Genomic DNA, 21,693 nt, shown 5'->3' on the forward strand with positions numbered 1-21,693 from the left:
GAACAAAGAAAGTCATTGCATTTCATTTCATTTCATTTCACGCTCATTCGATATCAGGAATCTCTTCCAACTCCAAACCATCCGCTTCCTCTCCTCCCTCCTCGATCTTCATGCTTTCCACCACCTCCCCATGCTCTTCTTTCGCCAATCCAATCGCCTTTGATTCGATCTCGCCCCCAGCAGGAGCAGAAGGAGGGGGAGGGGGAGGGGAAGGAGTGGCCGGTCTGAGGATCGGCGATCTTATCTCCTCAGCAATATCAGAATCATCCGGTCGGTTCTGAGTGATCTCCATCAATTCTCGTTTCCCATCTTCCCCATTTGGCTCATTTGCTTCTTGGCTCATTTCGTCTCTCTTGGAAGAACCGTTTTCTTGTAAATTTTCAATTTTGTCGTGCGCAGTCGGATTGGCTTCGCTTCCCCCTCTCTCCACATCTTGCTCTTTGACCTTCGCGTCCGCAACTGAGGATCCAGGCAACTTTTTCATACCAGCCGCAGCTAGGCCCAACCTCCCAATAGGACTCCTTCCAACGGGAGGCATTCTTGCAGCTTCCTTCTTCGACGACGTTGTTGGAGTCTTACCATTGGCTCTGGGCTTGGATTGAGTTGTAGACGTCGGGGTTTGGACTTTGGTGGAGAGAGGTGTGCTACTGTTGCTTTTCGAGGTTTGAATAGCCCTCGACTGGCTCGCAGGTGTATTAATGGGTGTGGTGCTTTTTGGTGTTGTCGTCGAAGTCGATCCCCTTGGAGTGAAGGATTTCTTCACATTGGTGTCATGAGAGCTAGAACTGGGAGTCGAGGTTGACGCCGCTGCAGTAGCTCTTGCTCGTGAAGCTGCTGTACCCTGCAATAACCTCGAACTGGTGCTACTCCGCTTCGTAGGTGTATCACTCGCTTCTGTTTTGTCCTTGTCTGCTCCAGGACCGGAAGCTGTCGGACTTGGACTAGGACTTGCCGAAACGAGTCTTCGAACGGATGAAGAACCCTTCACCCCTCCTGTTCTGCCCATGCTCAGATTCTGTCTGGAAGCTGTAGGTTGTTTCTCCTTCTCTGACGAAGAAGGATGATGGTCAGGCGGACTTCGTGCTTTGGCGAGTGATGAAGCGGTGGGTTTACTGGGTGTTCCGGTCAAATGTGGTTTGAGTGGACTTGGTGGATGGGTCGATGTGGAGGGCGAGAGGAATGATGAAGGTCGAGGTTGGCGGAGTCGGGCTGGACCGGTAAGATTTGGTGTGAGGGGTTTGGTGGCAGTAGTAGTGGAAGTAAAGTCAATGTTGGCGGACGGAGTTCTCTTCTGAGTAGCGGAAGTGGGGGTATGGGTAGTGGCCGAGGCGGACGGTCGGGTCCGAGGTGTGGTGCTTGATGAAGTGGTTGAGGAAAGTCGAGACCGTGGGGCTGCGTCCGTCTTCACCGTATTTGGAGTGGTGGAGCTGGTCTTGCCATTTGTAGTCGCAGGAGAAGGGAATGATGTCTTGGCCCCACTCGACTTGGCTTGAGTAGCGGAGGTGAACATAGTTTTAGGGGTAGTAAGCGAGATCTTCTTGTCCTGGGGGGTGTTGCTAGACGGAGCAGGTTTCGACACAGTCTTCGAAGGCGTCTTCGTCTTCGTGAGAGTGTTGCTGCCTACCAAATTAGAATTGACCCCCTCAGTCTGCGTTTTATCACCGTAATCTATCGAAGGCCCTGCAATTTGACCAACAGTAGGTGAAGAAGGGACGATGGGAGACATGACTCCCGTGCTCGACATTCGTTTTGGCGACTTGGGAGGGACGACAGGTTTGTTTGCTGAGTCCGCTGTGATCTCGTTCGGTCTCTTCTTAGGCGTCGAAGTGGATAGCGCATTGCTGACTTTCGTTTCGATGTCCTTCAATCCTTCCGAAGCCTTGTGCAACATCTCTTCAACCTCGCCTGCCCGTCCTTCACCATTCGTTTTGTCTTGAACACGCTTTCCTCCGTCCGGATCGTTGGACATCTTACCGTTCGGCGCTTCATCGAGACCAGAATCAGGGTTGGCGAGGGTGCTATTGCCCTCGTCCAGCTTTGGCGTCACCCCGGGTGAAGTCGCGGACGTACGACGAGAACCCCCGTTGGAGGGTTGTAAGCTCGCTCGACGAGATGCTGATTCTTTGTCCCTATCTGCGGCGGTCTGGAATCGTGCGACTAGAGCTGAGACCTGTATGTTGATGATGATGATGGTGATGGTGATGGTGGTATCCGAAAATTGAATGAAGATGTTGTTTATTGATCAGCCGAGTGGAACAGAGGGGTAATGAAGTGAGGGAGGTGGGAATGGGAGGACGAAGAAGAAGAACGATCAGTGCCAACACAGCCTTCACGATAAGATCATAAGATGGGACGTTGCTCACACTCCCTTGAGATCGTTCAACGGGTAACGGCCTAAAGATACCAACCGAGACTCATCAGTCAACATATCCTCCATCGACAGCGACAACCCTGAGCCGAACTCGATGGATGGTAGAGAGGCATGGAAGAGTGACACCAGTTCACTCAGACGAGCTCCGACTATGTACATACATGATGATGACAGAAGACGCGATCTACACGCTCGAGCTACCGTCCAATGTAGGGAAAGAGCAAGCGCCTATCCGAAGTCCTAGCGTTGGATCTTGCCGTAATTATGGGAGTGGATCTATCGCGCAGTTCGATGATAGTGCAAGTCTTTGACAGGAGACGTCCAGTCGAGCTGGTCCAGTTTCGGTGCGAGTGACGAGAGGGATGGATTTGACAGGCATTGATGAGACAATTGGATGAACGAACTGGATGATGTTACGGTGTCAAAGGATCTCTTCAGATGGGTTGTCCGGTAACCGGCAAGTCCGAGCTCTTTGATCAAACGTGGCTTTGTGGCGCACTCCACAGCAACAATCGGCTTCAATTCGAACAGTAGCGGCGACCATTTAATTTTGATGAGAGCGTCGACACGCACTATGCACAGCAAGATCGATTCTACTGGACGCGAGCGCGACTAATATCGCTGCGGATCTCAGGTATAATGTCCATATATTCATGCGTATGCTGAGATGTCTGTTCAAACGTCACAATCCTTACATTCCCAAGCCAGCACCGATGACAGCGCCGACAACACCCATACCACCAACAACGACACCCCACGCAACGCCTTGCTTGCCAGCGGCAGAAGTGGACGAGGAGCTTGAAGCGGGAGCAGCGCTGGACGTAGCGGATCCGGCGGTAGATCGGGAAGCAGAGGCGGAACCGGAACCAGAAGCGCTAGCACTGCCAGTGGCAGATGAGGATGCAGTGGTGGAAGCGAAGCCGGCAAGAGTGGTAGAGTCTACAGCGGTGGTTGCAGCGGGCTAAGACAAGATCGTCAGCACAAGGCTCAGGGTCGACCTTGGTCAGACACTCACAGTGAAAGTGGCAACACCGTTCTCAACTTGGAAGTAGTTGGCAGAGATAAGGTCACCAAGGCCAGACTCAGAGACGTAAGAAGAGAGGAAAATTGTTCCGAGGGGAGTGCCAGCGGTGGACAGATTGGCAGGGGCAGTGAAGGTTGAGGGTTGCTCGTAAAGGGCGATCACGTATCTACAATCCAGATTGTTTGTCAGCTTTTCAACACATTGTACGACTAAAAGAAACCAAAAGCTCACCGGTGAGAACCAGTACCGGCAAAAGGACCAGGGCCAGCGTAGTCGGTACTGCAAATGTTGGTCACTTATCACTCAGGAATGCTAAGATGGGCGGCTCACATAGCGGTGGAACCGGTGTAGTTGACAGCGTAAGGGGCAGCCGAGGCGGTAGCGATGGAGACGGAGTTGACGAGCCAGTGTCGAGTCTGCTCGGTGGTGGCCTCATCGGTACCGACGGGGTTGGCGTCGACCATCAGGATGGTGTAAAGCTGTGAGATTACGCGGGTCAGCCTTGGAGAGCGGGAGGCTGATAACGAGAAGATCGGTGGTAAAAGACCAAAGATGGGACACTTACGGTGCCATCCTCAAAAGTGGTGTTTGAGCTGGGAGTCACGGAAACGTTAGGATAGGAGGCGACCTCTACGGCAAGCAAGAGACAGGTAGTTAATCAGCACCACATGATGCGGTCTCTATCAGGACGAGCTCAGCTCACCAGCTGCGGTCAAGTTCTGACCGGTGGAAATGGTGTCAGTACCGAAAGTGACGGTCAAAGTAGCGGTGGGGTCGAAAGTCGCGAGCAATTGGGGGACAAGCTGAGCCTCTGGCAGTGTGAGATTCCAGTCAGCAACGAGGAAGAGCACTGAGACGACCATGCCTGAGGATGTGTGACTCACGCTCAAAGTTGGCTTGGAGACCCTCAATGTCGACGGCCGAGGCAGAGCCGGTGGATCCGGTCTGAGCGAGAACGGGCACAAGGAGTGCGAGGACTGGAATGAGCGAGAACATGCTGTATGATGAGGCTGAGGTAGACTGTTCGCAAGACGGCAGAGAATCAGTGTTGAATCCACGATGACCGAACAGGCGAAGGTCGCTGAAATGCGATGGGAATGCCGATCGCGTGGAGGATAGTAGGCAAGGATGAAAGGACGGTGATTGTCCCTCTGTTGACAAAGGAGACGGTTCTCTGACAAATGCACTTACCTTGATGTCGTGAACGTAGAGAGCGTGTTTGTCAATGTGAGATTATGAACGTTCTAGATGCAAAATAAGCAAGGAGATCAGAAATGCGGGAAGAAGGAATGTGAAGAAGGGAAAACACAAAAAGAGAGAGTCAACAAGCTTGTTCATCTCCTCTCTCCTGTGCTGTGCAACCTGGTTTACGTTTACGGTGGTGCTTGAAACGAGGTTTGGGCCCGTGCGGGGGAGAATTCATTTCTGTTTTTATTGTTATTTTTTGGAATTGAGGTCAGTCGCGTCATTCCGTGGTTGCAGCACGGACCGCCGGTCTCTTGGCTGGTGAACAGACACGTGGTACATGTATTCCGCCGTGTTGGGCCCGTCTGAAAAATGCCGTGGGGTTATTTACAATGTGGCAGCTACTTTTCTGACAATCGCGAGGTCCTGCAGGTGGATTCGGTTGTCGGGAATGGGAGTGGGAATGGGAATACGAGTGGACGGGTGTGACTTGTCGGGACGGGGCAGAGTTGTGATGACAACAGTGGTTTCTCTTTCTCATCAGCTCAGTAGCTCAATCAAAACAGTGTACAGTCCGCAAAAGACATCTCCAATGTGAGCTCATCAGTTGTCCAATTATAGCCTCTGCATGAGCATAGGTTAGCTGACTTCGACTTGACGATAGCCGTCCCCTTTACCCTCTCACTCCCCACATTCAAAATGTCATCCCCTTCTGGCAACTCGGAGCTCGAGTACCTCAAGACCTTGGTCTCTCAGGTGGGTCAAGCGGTCGGAAAGGTGATTCTAGTGCTGATGGAACTGGTTCCCTGCACTGTCGCCTCTCTTTCTGCTTCATGACCTTCCTCCGTACCACGACAACACTCAACGACTGCTCTCGTCATTTACTTTGATCACCCGTATCATCGTCCTCACCTCTCCCTTCTGTTTCGGACCCGACTTTCACAGCTCAACGACAAAATCACCCAGCTCGAGAACAAGTCCTCCTCCACGGTCTCCTCCGCCGTGGAAACTGCCAAATCCGCCGTCGGACTCGGCGCCGCCTCTTCTCCAGCTGGTAAAGCTCCCCGACTGGTCCTCATCGGTCCCCCGGGTGCCGGTAAAGGTACCCAAGCACCCAACATCTCTTCGAAATACTGCATCTGTCATCTGGCCACGGGAGACATGTTGAGATCTCAGGTCTCGAGACAGACAGATTTGGGCAAGGCCGCGAAGAAGATCATGGACCAGGGCGGTTTGGTCAGTGATGAGATCATGGTCGGTATGATCAAGGAGGAATTGACAAAGAACGCAGAGTGCAAGAATGGGTGAGTCGGTCGGATTTACCTTGAATATCAATGAGGGAGCGAGAAGGTGTGAGGCGAGGTGCGCGTGGGCGTGGGCGTGGTGGAGATGAGTCGGACGATTGTTGTCGGCTTTAGATCACCGCTACGACCTCTGTCCCCTGATGTACCTCGCCTGTCACCAAGTCACCATATTCCAAAACGCCACATGCAATGCTGACCCCCTTGTCCAGCTTCATCCTCGACGGTTTCCCCCGTACCGTTCCTCAAGCGTCCAAGCTCGACGCCATGCTTGCCGAGAACAAACAGGCCATTGACAACGCCATCGAGCTCAAGATCCCGGACGCTTTGCTCATCTCCCGAATCACCGGTCGATTGGTTCACCCTGCCAGTGGAAGGAGTTACCACCGAGAGTGTGAGTCACGGGGAATCCGGGTGCTGATCGCCAAGATCCGACGAGATGAGACTGATATGATTTTCACCTCATTCTCCTATTGAAACTCTTCCGACACCGACACCTTGTGACACTGTTGATCGTATCCGATTTTCCCTTTTTGCCGACTTCTCAGTCAACCCCCCTAAAAAGCCCATGACAGACGATCAAACCGGTGAACCACTCATCCAACGATCGGACGACAACGTCCAAACTCTCAAGAAACGATTGGAGACATATCACGCTCAGACAGGACCCGTCGTCGATTACTACAAGAAGACAGGAATCTGGACACCCGTCGATGCTGCTCAGAGCCCTAAGTTGGTGTGGGCAAGTATCAGTAAAATCTTGGAGAGCTCGAAATAGGGTTTAGTTAGGAGCGTTATACTAAAATCATAGAGGTGATTTCTGGATGTGAAAGGGAAGCGAAGGGGAATAAAAGCATGATTTGAGTATGCATTTGCATGGGACGGGATCGGGTTTTGATCATGCAGTCAAGGATGAATTTTCTGACGCATTGCGACTGATATCGCTTTTGACGTCGCAAGCGAGAGCAGGAAAGTCAAGTTCTACGTCAACCACCAGAAGAGACTAAGAGACTGTCCTGGATGTGCGCCCCTATCGAAGTCGCTCGCTTGAACTGATCCGATTGATTGGCGTTCCTTGCTGCACAATTTCAGATCGTGTCCGGCGAAGGGGTGGTATCTTGCTTGGCAACAACAGGACAAACTGCTCATCTTCCCCTTCACAATCGTTCAAGCAGTCTTTGCATTTCTGTGCATCCTCTTTTTGAAGACTTTGGACACAACATATCTAACTAGCAGGGATCGAACGTGTGCATTTGATCCTGAGATTGTGGGATGAAGAAAGATTGGGCGGAAGAAAGTGAGTGAAGGACTGACGTCGAAGGGGAAGGGTTGTGTCGACGATATGATACGATCTTGGGCGCTTAAGTAGCAATGGCACACTAAACAAATGTGTATTGTCAGCTTCGAGTTATGAGTGATACGCATATATATGAAGCTAGACTAACAGTGTAGTCGACGGTAGAGTTGGTGTTGAGGATCAAAGCAACGATCAAACCGTAAAGGCCCAAGACTTCGGCGAAAATGAGGATAAGAATCTGCGAATTGTGAGATATCAATGGTCAGGAGTGCCGCCAAGTCTAGTGGAAACAGGCGAGATTTGTGACTGACCATACCGACGAACAACCTTGGCTGTTGGGCAGTACCCCTGACACCAGCATCTCCGACGATTCCAATCGCGAAACCGGCCGCAAGACCGGCAAGACCAACGGAAAGACCAGCACCGAGCTGGATGAAGCCGGTGTAGAGGGGCATAGGCGAAGCCACTGTATTGTAAAGTGAGGATTCAGCTTTTTTCTCGTCTCGTAATACAGATGGCAGCTTACAGTTACCAGAGATAAGGACAGATACGACGAGACCGTACTATTGACGGAAGAAACGATGATCAGCCAAGCTCTGGACATAGGAATTGTGTGTCGGCCCAAGCCTGTGAGCAGGAAAGTCTGAACTTACAATACCAATGATACCAGCCATGACGACGGGAATAGAACACTTCATCATGAGATCGGGTCGGAGGACGGCCATGGCAGAGATTCCAACACCAGACTTAGCAGTACCGTAACTGTGGCGTGAACATAGTGATTAGCCATGATCGTCCAAAAATTCGAGAGCTAGATCGCCGATGATAGATTGTGGTGTGGAAGCAATCAATAATGTCATAAGGGAGTCTATCATCTGGTAGGCTTCGCGCCGGGCGTGAGAAAGACGACTCACGCAGCACCGATACAGGTGAAGACGATCGCACTAGTACATCCCATAGCACCGAAGAACGGGGCGTAGACGGGGCAAAGCTCGGCAACTGTTGACATTCTGGTTGTGACGTTGGTGGAGGGAGTGTGAACGGGTGGGTATGTAGCTGCGACACAGACAAAGATAGGGGTCAGCCTATGATGAGTTAAAGCCAGTAAAGGCAGATGTTACACCCGCAGAGCCAGGAGATGAGCGGCGGCGAAGGCAAAGCCGAGATTGAGCTTGGCTTGAGATCGAGAGCAACGGTGGGAGTCGTCGTTGAAATAAAGGGGTAGAAGGGGAGGCTGACGGTCGAGGACTCACATGTACTTGTCGGGATATGCTACCTCGATGAAGCTTGTGTCTTGACGCTGAACAGAAGAAAGGTAGATGGAGATGGAGGGTGATTGACCCGCCCAGCGCCGATGACAAGGCGTTGGGTTGGTACCATCCCAGAGGGGGGTCCTCAACCATCATCGGCGTCGAGCGGAGTTATCGAGATTGTGGCACTTCATCTCCTTGCGTCAGGAATCAGAGATGGAGGTTGTCCACCTGGAGTTGAGTGTTCCTTCAGACAATGTACTGTACTCGTACTGTCTGTCATATGCATGGTGAGATAGGTCAAACATCATGTCATCATCACAACTGAGGACTAAAAGACCTCGTTCCATCTCATCTTCTTCCATCTCCTCTGCCCCTTCCCTAGCTTCTACTTCGACCGATGACAAATCCGAATCTGATTTCGACTCTCAACCCATCAAATACCACAGAGCACCCTCACCGACCCACAAACCATACTCGTGTACGCTCCCACCGACATGTTCGCAACCTGGAACATCGACGAGCTACACTACTGAGGCACAGCTGGCAAGACATCAAGACACTTTCCATAGATGGATCTGTAGAGTTCCTATAAGGGATCGAGAGGGTGAGAATCGACTTCGTAATAACCAGAAAGGACTCTCGCCAAAAGGGAAAGGGAAAGAGGAAGCAGATACAGGAAAGGAAGCAGAGAAGAGTATGATGGTGCTGGTACCCGAGGGATTTGTGGGTGGTAGAGGACATAGGAGATGGAAAGAATGTTTGAAGGTCTTTCCAGATGAGAGATTACTTGATCTGGTGAGTGAGGGGGCCTGATCTAGCCATTCTTCTGATCTCTATAGAGTCGTCGTCAATTCGTGCCTACGTTATCTGACATATTCCAATCAGCATTATACAGAAACACACGATCCAATTGCTCGTGAAAGGGGGGCAAACGGAGAGAAAATCGTGAGCGCTCTCGCCTCCAATCGCGACACGCATTGCAACTCGGTTGAACAATCTTGCTCTGGCGGCTGATTGTGTCCTCCTGCTTCAGTTCCAATGCTTTTTACTTCCCGGACAATGCGGCAAGAATTTTCTGGATCCAAAACGACGGCGTCGTCACATGATAGATAAACACAGTAAGTCTGATCATCTTCGTCCTTCTTTCTACGCACTCGAGCTATGTGTGTCCGGTGGTCCGAATACACAGCTTGATCTCATCTTTTGAGGTAGTCGACTGAGTTGTGCGATATTGAGCAGAATATCCACGACAGTATTTCTTCGCCATCACGAACCATGGAGTGAGTTCTTGACCCTGTTCAAAGGGTGGCAAGGTTACGTGACCAAGCTGACTGCAATATACGCTTGTAGCTCAACGATATTGTCCGTCAAGATGGACTGGCGATAAGTCTCATTCGTCCCCGGAAGGAGTTCTCATCGCAGGCAGCACAAGCGCCGAAGCTCATGGAAGAGGCGCGGACCTCAGATCAGTCGGCAACCGTGGGACAAGTGATACCGGCTCTAGACGAAATGGATACGAACAATCCCCCAATTGCGATCGCAAAGGCACCCGATGTGGATATGGATGATCTGGTAACTCAAATGGCAAGTAGCCTGACTTTCGTGCCGAGAGGAGTGAGGAAGGCCGCAAAGGCGAAACAGAAGGAGAAGATGGAACTGGTGACGGACTAATGGAGATAACGAACCAGACGAAACGAATTTGAACGACAAAGACATGTTGTATCGCCACAGTCAGCGGAATGACATGAACACATCGTTGCCGTGATCCTTTCGATTCGATCCCATCGCAAACAAGACCAAGGATTGTCAAGCGGTGTCACGTATGCTAACACAAATCAACGCATGCATTCGAGATATTTGTATCAAAGCGACGACTGACATCACGAGGGGACATTGCTGAAATCGACGAAGTGGAACAGAAACAAGGAACAGTATGAATCGACTGAACGCCTTCAATCACTTTTGCACCGGATTCAGTCATTTTTAGTCTCTGGGATAGCGCCAAGATGGGTAGTACGCTTGTCTGCGGACGGGATTGTGACCTCCAAGGCCACCGCCGCGTACGCTGTTTCGGATTGCGGCTATAAGCGACGAACCAACTCAGCGAACTATATCCCCACGGCAGATTCAAGTGTTGAATTGGATCAGCTTACTTCGTTGCCGTAGGCGATGTATGTGTTCTTGACAGAAGCCGCTCGTGGGAAAGTGACCCAGACCAGATCTTTCCTTTGGGTCACGGGGAACTCATCAAGTGAACATTCTCCAAAGTATTCGCCCTCTAGAGCGACGAATGAGTCGCCGAGGATGATCTCAGGTTGATAAGTGAAATCTTTGGCTTCGGACGTCTGTGAGACACACAAATCCATCAATCTGTCGTGCCACGCTCATCAATTGCCCGCACACAGTCACTCACCTTGTTCTGTTTCTCCGACCTGGACCCGTACTCGTACTCGAGACCAAATCCCAAATCGTGCTTGTCGTAGATGGCAAGCCACTGCCGCTCCAACCCAAATTTCTCGACCACTTTCCACAGGATCGCATCGCCTGCTTTCAATCTGCTAGGGAGGAGCGTCTCGAAATCCCGCAGTGAATCGTCTTGGCCCAATGGATAGCCATGAGCGAGTCCGATGGCCAGCGATCCGCCTTCAGGCAGGAACGAAACATCGTCGATCAAGGTTCGGAGACAGCGTCTCATCGGTTCCAAACGAGTATCGAGGATAGTTTTGTCCTTCTTCATGCTAAGCTCTCTAGATATATAGATGTCATATGCGATGGTGATTCGTATACCGGACTTGACAGGAAGGACTTCATGTTCACAGTCTGAGAAGAGGAAGCCCCAGGCGATGGAATCTTTGACTTGATTGGCCCAGTCAAAGGTGGTCGTGATACCGTTCTGGCGGATTACGAGCTCGCCACCCTCGAAAGGTGACGGAAGACAGAGCATCAGAGTACCAATGTGGTCTTTACCGAGCGGTGTGCTGACCGTAGCGTCATAGCATTAGCGTCATTTTCATTTTCCTCTGGCCGCCACTGCACCACTTACTCCTTGTGAGCCTTGAAGAATCCCCCTGGACCGTACGCATTGAGCTTGTTGACTCTCGCCTCGAGGCGAACTTCGTAGTCGAGCTTCTCAGCAAGGAGGGGCAGGAATGCCGAGGCAGAGAGTAAGTCGTAAGTCAGAGCGAAATGAGGAGGTTTGAGTTCCCGAGCTTGACGATAAGCATCGTCATAGACCAGATCTTTGCCCCTTCCGAAAGGGGATGGTTCTCCAGCATCGTAGATTTCTTTGGCGGTCTCGTTGGTGAGTGGTAACTTGAAAGCCCTGGATGACAGTCAGGTCAGGAAGTTGCCCAATGAAACGTGTAGGAGGAACTCACTGGGGTGCACCGACAGCATCACCATCCTTCATAGCCTGGCAAAACAACGCAATCTTATTGAAATCGACAGCGGAAGCTGGGAAGCTTCCACTACAGGCAAAAGCCTGGCTTTCGTCAATCTGTTGAAAGGCTTCCTTCAACTCCTTGACCCTTGCGATCTCGTGATCGTTGAGAAGACGTCGGTCCTTGTCAACGCGGTCTTGTTTTCTAGCGTACATTGTGGCTATGAAACGATGTGCAGGACAGGAATTTCCAAATGACGTTTCAGTTGGTTTTGGATGGAAGAAAAGAAGTGGAACGAAAAGCGGATGGCCGTTTGCCTTTTATATGCAGAAAGGTGAAGGTTGGGATCGATTGTGTGTTGCGTATGAATGTTGACTCAACTGGAATGGAATCAGACCCACGTCAATCGTTTTCACTTGCGTCACACAAGGTAATACAAACACGTTTCACAGTCTGGAGATAGAACAGCGTCCACACAACTATGACGCACCCCTCATGAAGATACAGTAGCAACCAATACCCTTTCTTCAGATATGTTACAACATTCCACCAGTTCAATTCTTGATGGTTGACACGACACAGTCATGACGCAGCTCGTTCCCACAAACTTTGTTCCTACAAACGACTCATCCCTGTCAGCTTGACTCGTAACTCATTCACATACAAACGATATTTGACTCACCTTCTTCCGTTCCTACCCGGTTACACGCGACGAAAATGACCTCCTTCCCAGCTGATGGATCCGCCTCTTCCGGAGACTGCGAAGTGTAGCTAGGTGTAGGGTCATGTAATGGTTGTAGTCTTGCTGCCCAGTAATTTAGGTTAGATTCGGAAGGAGCTTCGGGATCTTCTTCTGGAGCCTCATTGGGAGGTTCGGCCGGTGGACTCAGCCAGTTCATCCTGCAGGGTCTGATGAGCAAACGATGCGAACAATGGTGAGTCAAACGAGGACGTACGGGACAACAAGCGTGTCCACAGCGTTGTCTCGACAATAGTTTGAAAGCTCAAAGGCATCCCAGGGCGCTGCGTAAACGCATGTCAGCTGCACTCGGATCGTGTATGACTCAGCTTGGGCTCACCTATGAAGTCTTTCGGGTTCATGTCTGTCCGTCCGTGATCAGCGTGGGTCTACAAAATGCATGTATCGACCAGACTCACCCATACATATTCCCACTGCCACTCGCCCCAATGGTTCCGGTAAATCGAAATGCACGAAACCGTCACCTGCACAGCGAGTCAGCATCTACTTACATCTCCGGTGCAATTGTAGGGCTTCACCTTCTCTTGCCCACGTCTTGTCCGTCTCAAACCTAAAACTCTTCCTATAATTCCCTATGACCTCTCCACTCGGTCCAACCACAACAGCCGAATTCCACCCCACTCCTTCTCCCTCCCCTTCCAGATCCTTCATCTCGTGAGGTCCCGCGTTTCGTTCCGATATCAGCGGTGTGGAAGGTCTCGAGGAGCTGGAAGGTTGAGGCGCAGAAGGTAGCGCTTCAGGATACCCTGCTATGACGTGACAATGTAGTCTACGGGCTAGTGATCGAGCTAGGAGAGAGGTAGGTCCGATTCGTTGAGGTTCGAGATATGGAAGGATGGCTGTGGCGGAGGAGAACATGTAGCCTGATAGACACATCTCGGGTAAGACCATGAGATCTATAGATCCTGGCTGAAGCCTTGCACAGGTGTCAGCAGGAGAGAAGCAGTAACTCTGTGTCTTGGAAAGTGAAAACACTCACTCTCTAGTCAAATCTTCTACTTTCGCAGCATTCTCTCTCACTCTGCCCAGCTAGCAATCGGAAACCATTCAGCACAGGTTTACCGGAGAGGAGTTGGAATGTACTGACCTTGGGATCGAACTGTACACACGCGATCCTCGCTGGCGTTTTGCTATACAGTGGTGCCGGAGATGGGCCCCGAGAAGGTGGTGAAAGTGGAGTGCTCATCGTCCTGAATATCCGACCAAGACGTCGTCGGAGAGGAAGGAGCAGCGCCAGTGCGGAGTGGTGTATATTTGGGTATGTAGAGATCGGAGCGGAGTGGACGTGGTCTGGTTGTGATACTGGTGAGAGATGCGAGCTCATGAACAAGGACTGTACGGAATTTCGCTATCAGTAGTGAACGCAGAACGGGTCTGCAGCTGTCCGAGCGATATGGTGCCCCGTACAATGGCACGTCACTCCACCACGTGTCTGTCTGTTGACCTGGATCGGCGTTATTTCACACACACATACACATAGGCGGAGTTATTTCTCTGTGGCAGCCACCCATGGGGTATGACCCTGTGGTTCACCGTATCGTCATCACCAGCAAAGCAGGTCGTCCGTTCCTCCCGTGCTGATCCCATTCATCCCATCATACAAAGGTCCATCGTCTATACTCGACATACCTCGTAGCCACCCAAAACCACCTCTGGCCTAGTCGGAGACAAGCCATACAGCCCGCACTTGTCGCCCATCTCGTTCACTACGATCAACTCCCCCGCCTATCGCGTCACTCTGTGAGGTGACATCAGCCAACCATTGAACCCTTATCTCGAAGTCAATCAAGCTATTCTCACCCATTCTGGATTGAGTATTCTCATTCCGTCTTCCTTTAAACAGCTTTTAGTCACCGGCACTTCACGATGTCAGTCGAGCTCGATCCCGCCACGACCTTGGGCTTCCCTCGTGAGTGCACGTTTCCGTTTGGTATGACCCAGCATCAAGAACAAAGTGGAATGTCAACCCGTCCATGGTTGGGGCACTTGACATTCCTAGGGGATCATCAATTCGTGCTTGAGACACCTGATCTGGAGTCTTCGAGAGTTCCCGCTCTTCTTCTGCCCTATGATGGTCGCCTGTGAGACGGGATGCTGACGCTCCTTTCCCTCCCGATAAGGCCCTCTCACTACTGTCGTCAAGCGATCCCTCCTCATTCACAACCGGAACCCTCACCCAGTCGCCTTCAAGGTGAAGACTACCGCTCCCAAGCAATACTCTGTTAGACCTAACTCAGGACGTGTCGAGGCTGGACAGACTGTCGAGGTTTCAGGTGAGCTTCGTTTCCCCTACACCCTCCATTTCAGCTCTTTCTTTGGCTTTGTCCACAAAGAAAGGTAGGACTATACTAACGAGTTGTACGGTTGTAGTCCTGTTACAGCCATTGGCTAACGAACCCCCTCCCCATGCAAAATGCAAGGACAAGTTCCTTGTTCAATCAGCATACATCTCGCCAGATGAGGAGATGCACTCTTTAGCAGATCTAGTGAGTCATCGGTCTACCTTCTCCATCGTCTCGAAGGTGCACACTAACAGGAACCACAGTGGGCAACTACCGAGAAGAACAACAAATCAGCGATCCACGAACAGAAGATCAAAGTCGCTTATATTGCTGCCGAGGACGGATCCACCAACGCGAACGGCATTCCCGAGGAAGGAGAAGAGGGAACTCCCGCTGCAGGTGAGGCGAGCAGGATCGAGGATTCGGTGAGTGTTCCTCTTATATACTTCTCAAGTCCTTGCCGGAGGGCTGCAGGCTTGACAGAAGATTGTCTTTACCTATTTCATCCTGCTGCAATCCTCTCAAAATGCGTTCGGTTCACTTCGTGGTCAAATAACGATCGTCAACTTGAATTCTTTGCTTGATCGATTTCATCATCCTACTTTCCTTTGATGGACCTGTCTTTGTTTTCGTGTCTCCGCTGTATCAAGCACAATTGCCCCAACGACGGCTTTACAAGATGGACTACCAAACCTGACAAGGATTATTATCCGGATCTCTTCCGCAACGCCGGATATTCCTACTGGGAATTCGAAAAGCCTGTTTACAAGCCTGTTGTCTGTCGTGTTCATACCCCCTATTTCGCTGCTACTTTTGTGCATGACATATATACCCACTTGAGCTCTGATATTCCAGGACGGGCACTTGCTGACAATAATCTTTGTACCATCTCCAGGCGATCTTCAGCCACGCTCAATCATCGCCTTCTCAATCTCATGCCCTTCCTCCTGCTCAAGACAAGCCCATCCCCGTTCCCGTCGAAGTGTCGAGTCCTTCCCCTGTTCCCGCTTCCACACCCAAATCTGCCACTCTGCCTTCTCTTGGCCCCGCAGACGCTGGTGCCACCAACGTCGCTCTTGAGCAGTCCCTCGCTTCGACCACCAGCGATTCCGAAAAGCTATCGGTCGCGCTCAAGGAGATCGACAAGCTCCGTGCTCAGTTGGATGAGGCCCGTGGTCCCCAAGCTATCGGTCTGCGGAAGAGGGGAAGCGCAGCAGTTGCTGGCGCTGAGACCGCTGTGGAGAAGGCTAAGGAGGCAGTCGGTGTTAGCGGAACGCAAGGTGTCCCTCTCGAGGTCGTAGTGGCTTTGGTCGTTGGAGTTTTCGTTATGACGTATCTGTTCTTTTAGGTTGGAAGAGATGAGGAAAGTGAATGAAATTGAAGGTTATACGTGAATGAGCAGGTAATGCGGTGGCGTACGAGTAGGGTTGGCGCTGTAAGATAGATTGAGCGATGCAGGTAGCTGTGAAGTTGGAATGATCGCTTTTGATGAATTGATCAAGTCTGGCATGGGGCTCCTGGTGGAGGCTGTTCACCTTGTGGAAAGGTCGATCTCAATCAAGGTACGACGATCGACAAACATTACCAAAGGCAATCAATCGCTTTGTCGTTGTTGCTATCGTTGTTGTTGTTGTTGTTGTTGTCGTTGTTGTTGTCGTTGTTGTTGCATACTTCCGTTACTATCCTCATAATATACACTCAAAGATGGCACCGAGACGAACAGTCAAACAAGAACATATCAAACAGGAATCCAAACCCAGCCTGATGGACAGTCAACCCGCACCTGCCCGAGTAATATACTGGCATCGAACCGATCTTCGTCTGACAGATTCACCCGCTCTAACCACCGCTCTATCAATACCGAACATCGAGTCATTCTGGCCGGTATGGTGTTTCGACCCAGAATACGTGTACAGACATAGAGTAGGGTTGAATCGGTGGAATTTCCTCCTGGAAAGTATGGAGACGATCAGCGGGGAGTATAAGAGATCGAATGGGGATCAGAAACTTTGGGTTTTGAGGGGTAGACCGGAGTTGGTGTTGAAGAGGGCTTGGAAGGAGTGGGGTGTAACGCATATCGTCTGGGAGAAGGATAGTAATGCTTATTCGAAGGTGAGTGAGGTGTCCTTCAACCGAAAGACACCCCGATTCAGCGTTAGGTCAATGTCATGATCAAAGTTCATCTTCTCGGCTGATGCATGAAACTTGTTCTCTGACATAGGTCAGAGATCAGAGAATCAAGGATCTGGCACAAGAATGCGGAGTTCAAGTCATTGACATGCCGGGGAGACATCTTTATGATCCCGATGAAGTAGGCAAAGCGAACGGTGGGAAACCGACAATGACATTACATCAATGGCAGGGTGTGAGTTGTCAGCTTGTGTCATTCCACAACTGCCCAGTACCTTTCCTCCCATCGGCGAGGTACCTTCATCGAGGTCGTAAATGATCGCCGGCTAGCAGTTGGGAGAGTATGACATGCTAATCCCATGTCGGGTCATCAGATCACGAAGAAGATGGGTCCAATCGCCGAGCCAGGACAACCGCCAGAGCGAATACCAGATCCTGGAAGCAAATCGCTTGGGGTGGATGATGGGGAAGCTTGGGGCAGTTATGAAGGCGAGGACCTGAATGCGCATATACGGACCGGTCAGGATACTTGTTTTGGTGAGGATCGTCTCATACCCTCATTTCCACCTTCACTCCATTCGACCAAACAAAGCGAGGCAATACCCAACCAAAGCCTTGTCCTGACCTTCCATTCATCTCATTTCAAATGAGCCTGTCAGACTGATTTGGATATAAACCCTGCCATGCAGAACGCCTCTCCGGACCCTTAGAAGACCCGTTCTCTGTGCCCACAATGGCCCAGCTCGGTTTCCCACCAGCTACCACCACCATCAGAGGAGGGACCATCGAAGCGCATTTGCGTCTCGATCTCTTCCTTTCCAACCCTACAGCAGTCGCTACATTCTCGAAACCTCACAGTGAGCCGACATCGTTGGAACCGAGTACCACTTTGCTCAGTCCGTATATAAAGTTTGGATGTGTCGGCGTGAGGGAGATATGGTGGGGATGTCAGAGGGTGATAGAGGCTTGGAGAAAGAAAGGTGGGAAAGGGGAAACGAAAGAGCCTGAGAACATGTTTGGTCAGGTGAGCGAACGTCCATTGATTCTCCCATCTGGTCGAGGATCTGGTCGTACAAGCCCTCTTCTGGACGGGGCAGATACCCGGGAGTGGGAGACGACTCGTACGGGTTGACCCGAGCTTGGCTGACGTACCCTTCAGCTCGAGTTCAGAGACATGTACGCCTGTGCCGAAGCTTGTACTCCGCATTTCGAGCGAATACGAGGCAATCACGTTTGTCGATATATCGATTGGGCCTTGTCGAATCAGTACGACTCGACGGGCCACGAAATCTCCCCAAGGCCTCGATCCGATAACGAAGAAGCCGAAGAGAGGTTCGAGGCGTGGCGGGAAGGGAAAACGGGATTCCCATGGATTGATGCGTGTATGAGACAGCTGAAGTCGGAAGGATGGATACATCATTTGGCGCGACATAGCGTTGCATGTTTTCTGACAAGAGGACAATGCTATATATCATGGGAGAGGGGGATGGAGGTCTTTGATGGTGAGTGGCCGTTCCAGTCAGCACGTCAGGTGCTTGAAAGACTACACTGCGACCCTTTGGACTAAGAATCGCTGATCAGGCCTGTCCTTACTCAGAATGGCTAATAGATTGGGATCCAGCTTCAAATGTAAGTCCTTCAGTCTTGCTTGTAGGCTCGAGCTAATGGAGAATATGACTGTCAGCCTGGCAACTGGATGTGGCTCAGCTGCTCGGCTTTCTTCTCGCAGTATTGTGAGTGATATTCTGATGGTTCAGTCATCCTCCGAACCTTACTGAATGACGGCATTGGCTAGTCCGCGTATATGGGCTCGTCTCGTGGCCGCAGAGAACCGACAAGACTGGTGCTCTGGTGCGCAAGTACTGTGAGTGTAGGGACTTTCACCAGGGTGGGGTACGAGAGACTAATTATTTTGTGATAGGTCCCGAGCTGAAAGATTTTCCAGACAAGGTGGGCCACACTGTCACCTTCTCATTCCGAATGTGTGCTGAGGTTTTTGTTCATCTGAAGTACATCTACGCACCTCATCTCGCTCCTCAAGCTGTCCAGGAAAAAGCAAATTGTATAATCGGTACCGATTATCCTCTTCCGATGCTCGACGAACAAGCCTGCAAAGATCTATGCATCGCACGAATCAAGAACGCCTACACACTAGCACTGCACGGCGATGCTCCCGAAGTGTTGGACGGAAGTGCTGAACCGAGATTGAAGGCTTTACATGAGGAAGGAGGGGCGTCGAAGGAGAAGTCGGGAGAAGAGAGGGGAGAGGAACGGAGGGAGAAAAGGAGGAAGAGGAATGGAAACGAGAGTCTAGATGGGTTCTTTAAGAAGCAGAAGACGTAGATGGTAGCGCAGTTGGCTAAAGCATGTTATAGACGGGCCATTATGTTGTATTAAGTCATCGGGATCTTGTAATGGATAGTCGTGAAAAGGAAAGCAGTTAAGGTACCTCCTGTGATACTGAACTCGCCAGCCTGTTGACACTATGTTGTTTTCGCTCGAATGACTGTAAGCTACACGAAGTGACGGTCGTGAAGAGTGTCACACAAGCAACGGCGAGAAGACAAGCCGCCGTCCCTTACCTATCATGGATGAGAGCTTCTGAGCACAGCAGGATCAACTGAAACACATAGCGTAGTGAAGTCTGACGACTTCGTTTTGGTTAATTGGCAAGAAACGACTCCTTGACAAGACATCGCCTCGATCGCGGCAGAGGGGAGAAAGGATGTAAAGGTACGGTAACTAAACAAGTAAGACATCTTTATCGAGGGATGGTCAAGAACTGTCAACGGAAAAAGGTTTTCTTTCCTTGAGTCACAGAGTCCGAGTCACCTGATGGCAAACCCTCTGTAGAAGCCCATCCACATGAAACCGAATTTCCTTTATGACTATGGTTTGAGGAGAAAAGGACGCTAGAGAATTTTCCTCGCGATTTTCCCCCGTTGAGGGAGGAAGAACAGATCTTTGGCACAGACCATTCGTCATACACGGCGGAAGCATGGTGGACATGTCGGTGTTGAGAGCACTCCAGACGGATGGGACGAAAAGAAGTTTGGGATCGAGACATCGGAGGAAATCAATATCGAAGTTGTGAGCTTTTTTTGGAAAGCCTTTCAAGACCAGGTCCGAGGCGGAGAAAGTCACCGAGAGAGATTGGGACAAGCAGCAATCCGTGGAAGGCTCTGAACAGGGAGGAGGGTTAACTTGGGGAAGACCGATCTGGCGCAGTGAGAAGACGACTTCGGACGTGGAACCAGAGACGTTTCAGTATGACGTCGACGTCAACCTCCGATTGTCGCCCACCCCAGTAATCACCAGTTGATACGCGAGCGAGAGCAATCAGCAAATGTCTTCCACACAAGCGGGCCACTCAGGAGCTGGTAGCTCGTTAGATCAAGACTGTCACGGCTCGTAGACACAGGAGAACGGCGGAGGGCGAGACTGTGGATGATAACATAGATAAGGTCCGTTGAGAATTACGCATTTGTCACTGCGGTTTACGAGTGAGCTTGTGGCTCTGCGCAGGTGATGTGGTGACCCATACACTTGAACGTGCTCTTTACGGATCATGCGATCGCCCCGAGCGCAGTTGTTGTTTCCTCGCTTTCGAGCCAAGTCACGGCCGTGGGACATTCCCTATCTCAACATGTTGGCGAGGAGTTTTAAAGACTCTGGAGAGTTGTGTGCGTGCAGGACAAGGCGTATTTCGACAAGGACCCGCCAGACATGAAAAGTAGCAGTAGAGGAAACCATGGGGTCCCAGAAGGAGAGAAGCGAATGTTTAGCAAACCCGCCAATCGCGATTATTTGTAGATCATGACGCAGAAAGAGGAAGTACATGTGATCATCTACCCCTCTCATCCTTGTCGCTGATGAGATGTCAGCCTGGGATCAGAAATTCAAGAGTCGTGCATTCGTACTCACCTGCTTATGTTTCGGGTTCTTGGAGCAGATGACATATATTCTCCCTTTCCTAAGTTGTCCACTCGGGCATCAGTCCACGTTTGTTCCGAGCATAACGTATGTGAATGAACCCCGCAGACCCCATCTGACCCCATCTGACCCCATTCGCGAGCCCGGAGATAGAGGAAGAACTCACCGTCTGACGACCGAGCAACCATCACAGAACCTCTTCACACTGCTCCTCACTTTCATTCCCCTCACTTGCATAGCCATCGGTTGCGTTGATCGAGGTGCGAGACGTGGTCGTGAGAGTTGTGACAGCAGTTGTCGAGCGATGGATGGTCTTGAGAAGACCGATGTGGACGAGGGTGAACGAGGAGGACATGATGAGCAGTATCGGGGTGTTGATGGACCAGCCAGGGGAGATGTGGAGAAGACCCTCGGCAGTCGTCGTATCAGAGCTTGGAACATGCTGTGGATGGTGCTGTTGATGGTTGTTGTGAATTATTGCGAAGGTACAAGTGCTATGATGTTGTAACTTCCATAACGACCAGTCTCGAGGTTTAACTGACTACCTTACTAGAGCGAGAGATGCCACGTTCGGTAATTCGGGGTTATGACTCAGCCTCATTGGACCCTGAATCTGAAAAGTGTCCCCCTTGTGCTGTGTTTTTCCCAGACGGGTTGAAATGTGCTTCTTCTACCTTTTCCCCCGTTTTTTTCCTCCTCCTCCCGTTCGTCCTCCACCTTCTTCAGCCTCCACTCAACCAGTTCACTCTTCTCGCCTCTCCTCTTCACCGTCGTCCA

The 21,693-nt window shown here is 51.0% G+C and overlaps 10 protein-coding genes across 10 annotated transcripts; 4 read left to right on the forward strand and 6 right to left on the reverse strand.

Moving 5' to 3' along the window:
* Window positions 1-43: 43 nt before the first annotated feature.
* Window positions 44-2,534, reverse strand: IAR55_006035 (uncharacterized protein; the record flags this gene model as incomplete). Its single annotated transcript, XM_066949122.1, has 3 exons — window positions 44-2,170; window positions 2,364-2,394; window positions 2,506-2,534. The coding sequence occupies 3 exons, from the start codon at window positions 2,532-2,534 to the stop codon at window positions 44-46; spliced, it is 2,187 nt and encodes a 728-aa protein (XP_066800130.1).
* Window positions 2,535-3,062: 528 nt separating this feature from the next.
* IAR55_006036 (uncharacterized protein) lies at window positions 3,063-4,391 on the reverse strand (the record flags this gene model as incomplete). Its single annotated transcript, XM_066949123.1, has 7 exons — window positions 3,063-3,332; window positions 3,387-3,561; window positions 3,627-3,674; window positions 3,726-3,874; window positions 3,961-4,025; window positions 4,099-4,206; window positions 4,280-4,391. The coding sequence occupies 7 exons, from the start codon at window positions 4,389-4,391 to the stop codon at window positions 3,063-3,065; spliced, it is 927 nt and encodes a 308-aa protein (XP_066800131.1).
* Window positions 4,392-5,279: 888 nt separating this feature from the next.
* IAR55_006037 (adenylate kinase) lies at window positions 5,280-6,659 on the forward strand (the record flags this gene model as incomplete). The annotated part of the gene is made up of 4 exons (XM_066949124.1): window positions 5,280-5,336; window positions 5,526-5,884; window positions 6,094-6,275; window positions 6,430-6,659. 4 exons carry the CDS (start codon window positions 5,280-5,282, stop codon window positions 6,657-6,659), a joined length of 828 nt encoding a protein of 275 aa, XP_066800132.1.
* Window positions 6,660-7,242: 583 nt separating this feature from the next.
* IAR55_006038 (V-type proton ATPase proteolipid subunit) lies at window positions 7,243-8,187 on the reverse strand (the record flags this gene model as incomplete). The annotated part of the gene is made up of 6 exons (XM_066949125.1): window positions 7,243-7,260; window positions 7,327-7,416; window positions 7,490-7,644; window positions 7,705-7,741; window positions 7,832-7,940; window positions 8,093-8,187. 6 exons carry the CDS (start codon window positions 8,185-8,187, stop codon window positions 7,243-7,245), a joined length of 504 nt encoding a protein of 167 aa, XP_066800133.1.
* A 550-nt stretch (window positions 8,188-8,737) lies between these two features.
* On the forward strand, window positions 8,738-10,102 carry IAR55_006039 (uncharacterized protein; the record flags this gene model as incomplete). Its single annotated transcript, XM_066949126.1, has 5 exons — window positions 8,738-9,226; window positions 9,317-9,376; window positions 9,465-9,549; window positions 9,671-9,711; window positions 9,782-10,102. 5 exons carry the CDS (start codon window positions 8,738-8,740, stop codon window positions 10,100-10,102), a joined length of 996 nt encoding a protein of 331 aa, XP_066800134.1.
* A 302-nt stretch (window positions 10,103-10,404) lies between these two features.
* Window positions 10,405-12,026, reverse strand: IAR55_006040 (uncharacterized protein; the record flags this gene model as incomplete). Its single annotated transcript, XM_066949127.1, has 5 exons — window positions 10,405-10,512; window positions 10,585-10,776; window positions 10,845-11,409; window positions 11,475-11,753; window positions 11,809-12,026. The coding sequence occupies 5 exons, from the start codon at window positions 12,024-12,026 to the stop codon at window positions 10,405-10,407; spliced, it is 1,362 nt and encodes a 453-aa protein (XP_066800135.1).
* A 278-nt stretch (window positions 12,027-12,304) lies between these two features.
* On the reverse strand, window positions 12,305-13,895 carry IAR55_006041 (uncharacterized protein; the record flags this gene model as incomplete). The annotated part of the gene is made up of 8 exons (XM_066949128.1): window positions 12,305-12,426; window positions 12,494-12,711; window positions 12,768-12,834; window positions 12,891-12,914; window positions 12,970-13,035; window positions 13,090-13,487; window positions 13,551-13,600; window positions 13,659-13,895. The coding sequence occupies 8 exons, from the start codon at window positions 13,893-13,895 to the stop codon at window positions 12,305-12,307; spliced, it is 1,182 nt and encodes a 393-aa protein (XP_066800136.1).
* A 542-nt stretch (window positions 13,896-14,437) lies between these two features.
* Window positions 14,438-16,201, forward strand: IAR55_006042 (uncharacterized protein; the record flags this gene model as incomplete). Its single annotated transcript, XM_066949129.1, has 6 exons — window positions 14,438-14,480; window positions 14,692-14,844; window positions 14,942-15,057; window positions 15,117-15,278; window positions 15,504-15,668; window positions 15,749-16,201. 6 exons carry the CDS (start codon window positions 14,438-14,440, stop codon window positions 16,199-16,201), a joined length of 1,092 nt encoding a protein of 363 aa, XP_066800137.1.
* A 356-nt stretch (window positions 16,202-16,557) lies between these two features.
* IAR55_006043 (uncharacterized protein) lies at window positions 16,558-19,326 on the forward strand (the record flags this gene model as incomplete). Its single annotated transcript, XM_066949130.1, has 10 exons — window positions 16,558-16,965; window positions 17,075-17,218; window positions 17,358-17,520; window positions 17,673-18,007; window positions 18,143-18,485; window positions 18,581-18,612; window positions 18,668-18,716; window positions 18,779-18,847; window positions 18,905-18,933; window positions 18,994-19,326. The coding sequence occupies 10 exons, from the start codon at window positions 16,558-16,560 to the stop codon at window positions 19,324-19,326; spliced, it is 1,905 nt and encodes a 634-aa protein (XP_066800138.1).
* Window positions 19,327-20,840: 1,514 nt separating this feature from the next.
* IAR55_006044 (mitochondrial 54S ribosomal protein bL36m) lies at window positions 20,841-21,357 on the reverse strand (the record flags this gene model as incomplete). The annotated part of the gene is made up of 3 exons (XM_066949131.1): window positions 20,841-20,852; window positions 20,908-20,956; window positions 21,083-21,357. The coding sequence occupies 3 exons, from the start codon at window positions 21,355-21,357 to the stop codon at window positions 20,841-20,843; spliced, it is 336 nt and encodes a 111-aa protein (XP_066800139.1).
* Window positions 21,358-21,693: the final 336 nt, after the last annotated feature.

The sequence above is a fragment of the Kwoniella newhampshirensis genome, chromosome 13 (genome assembly GCF_039105145.1).
Source record: "Kwoniella newhampshirensis strain CBS 13917 chromosome 13, whole genome shotgun sequence".
Classification (NCBI taxonomy): Eukaryota; Fungi; Basidiomycota; class Tremellomycetes; order Tremellales; family Cryptococcaceae; genus Kwoniella; species Kwoniella newhampshirensis.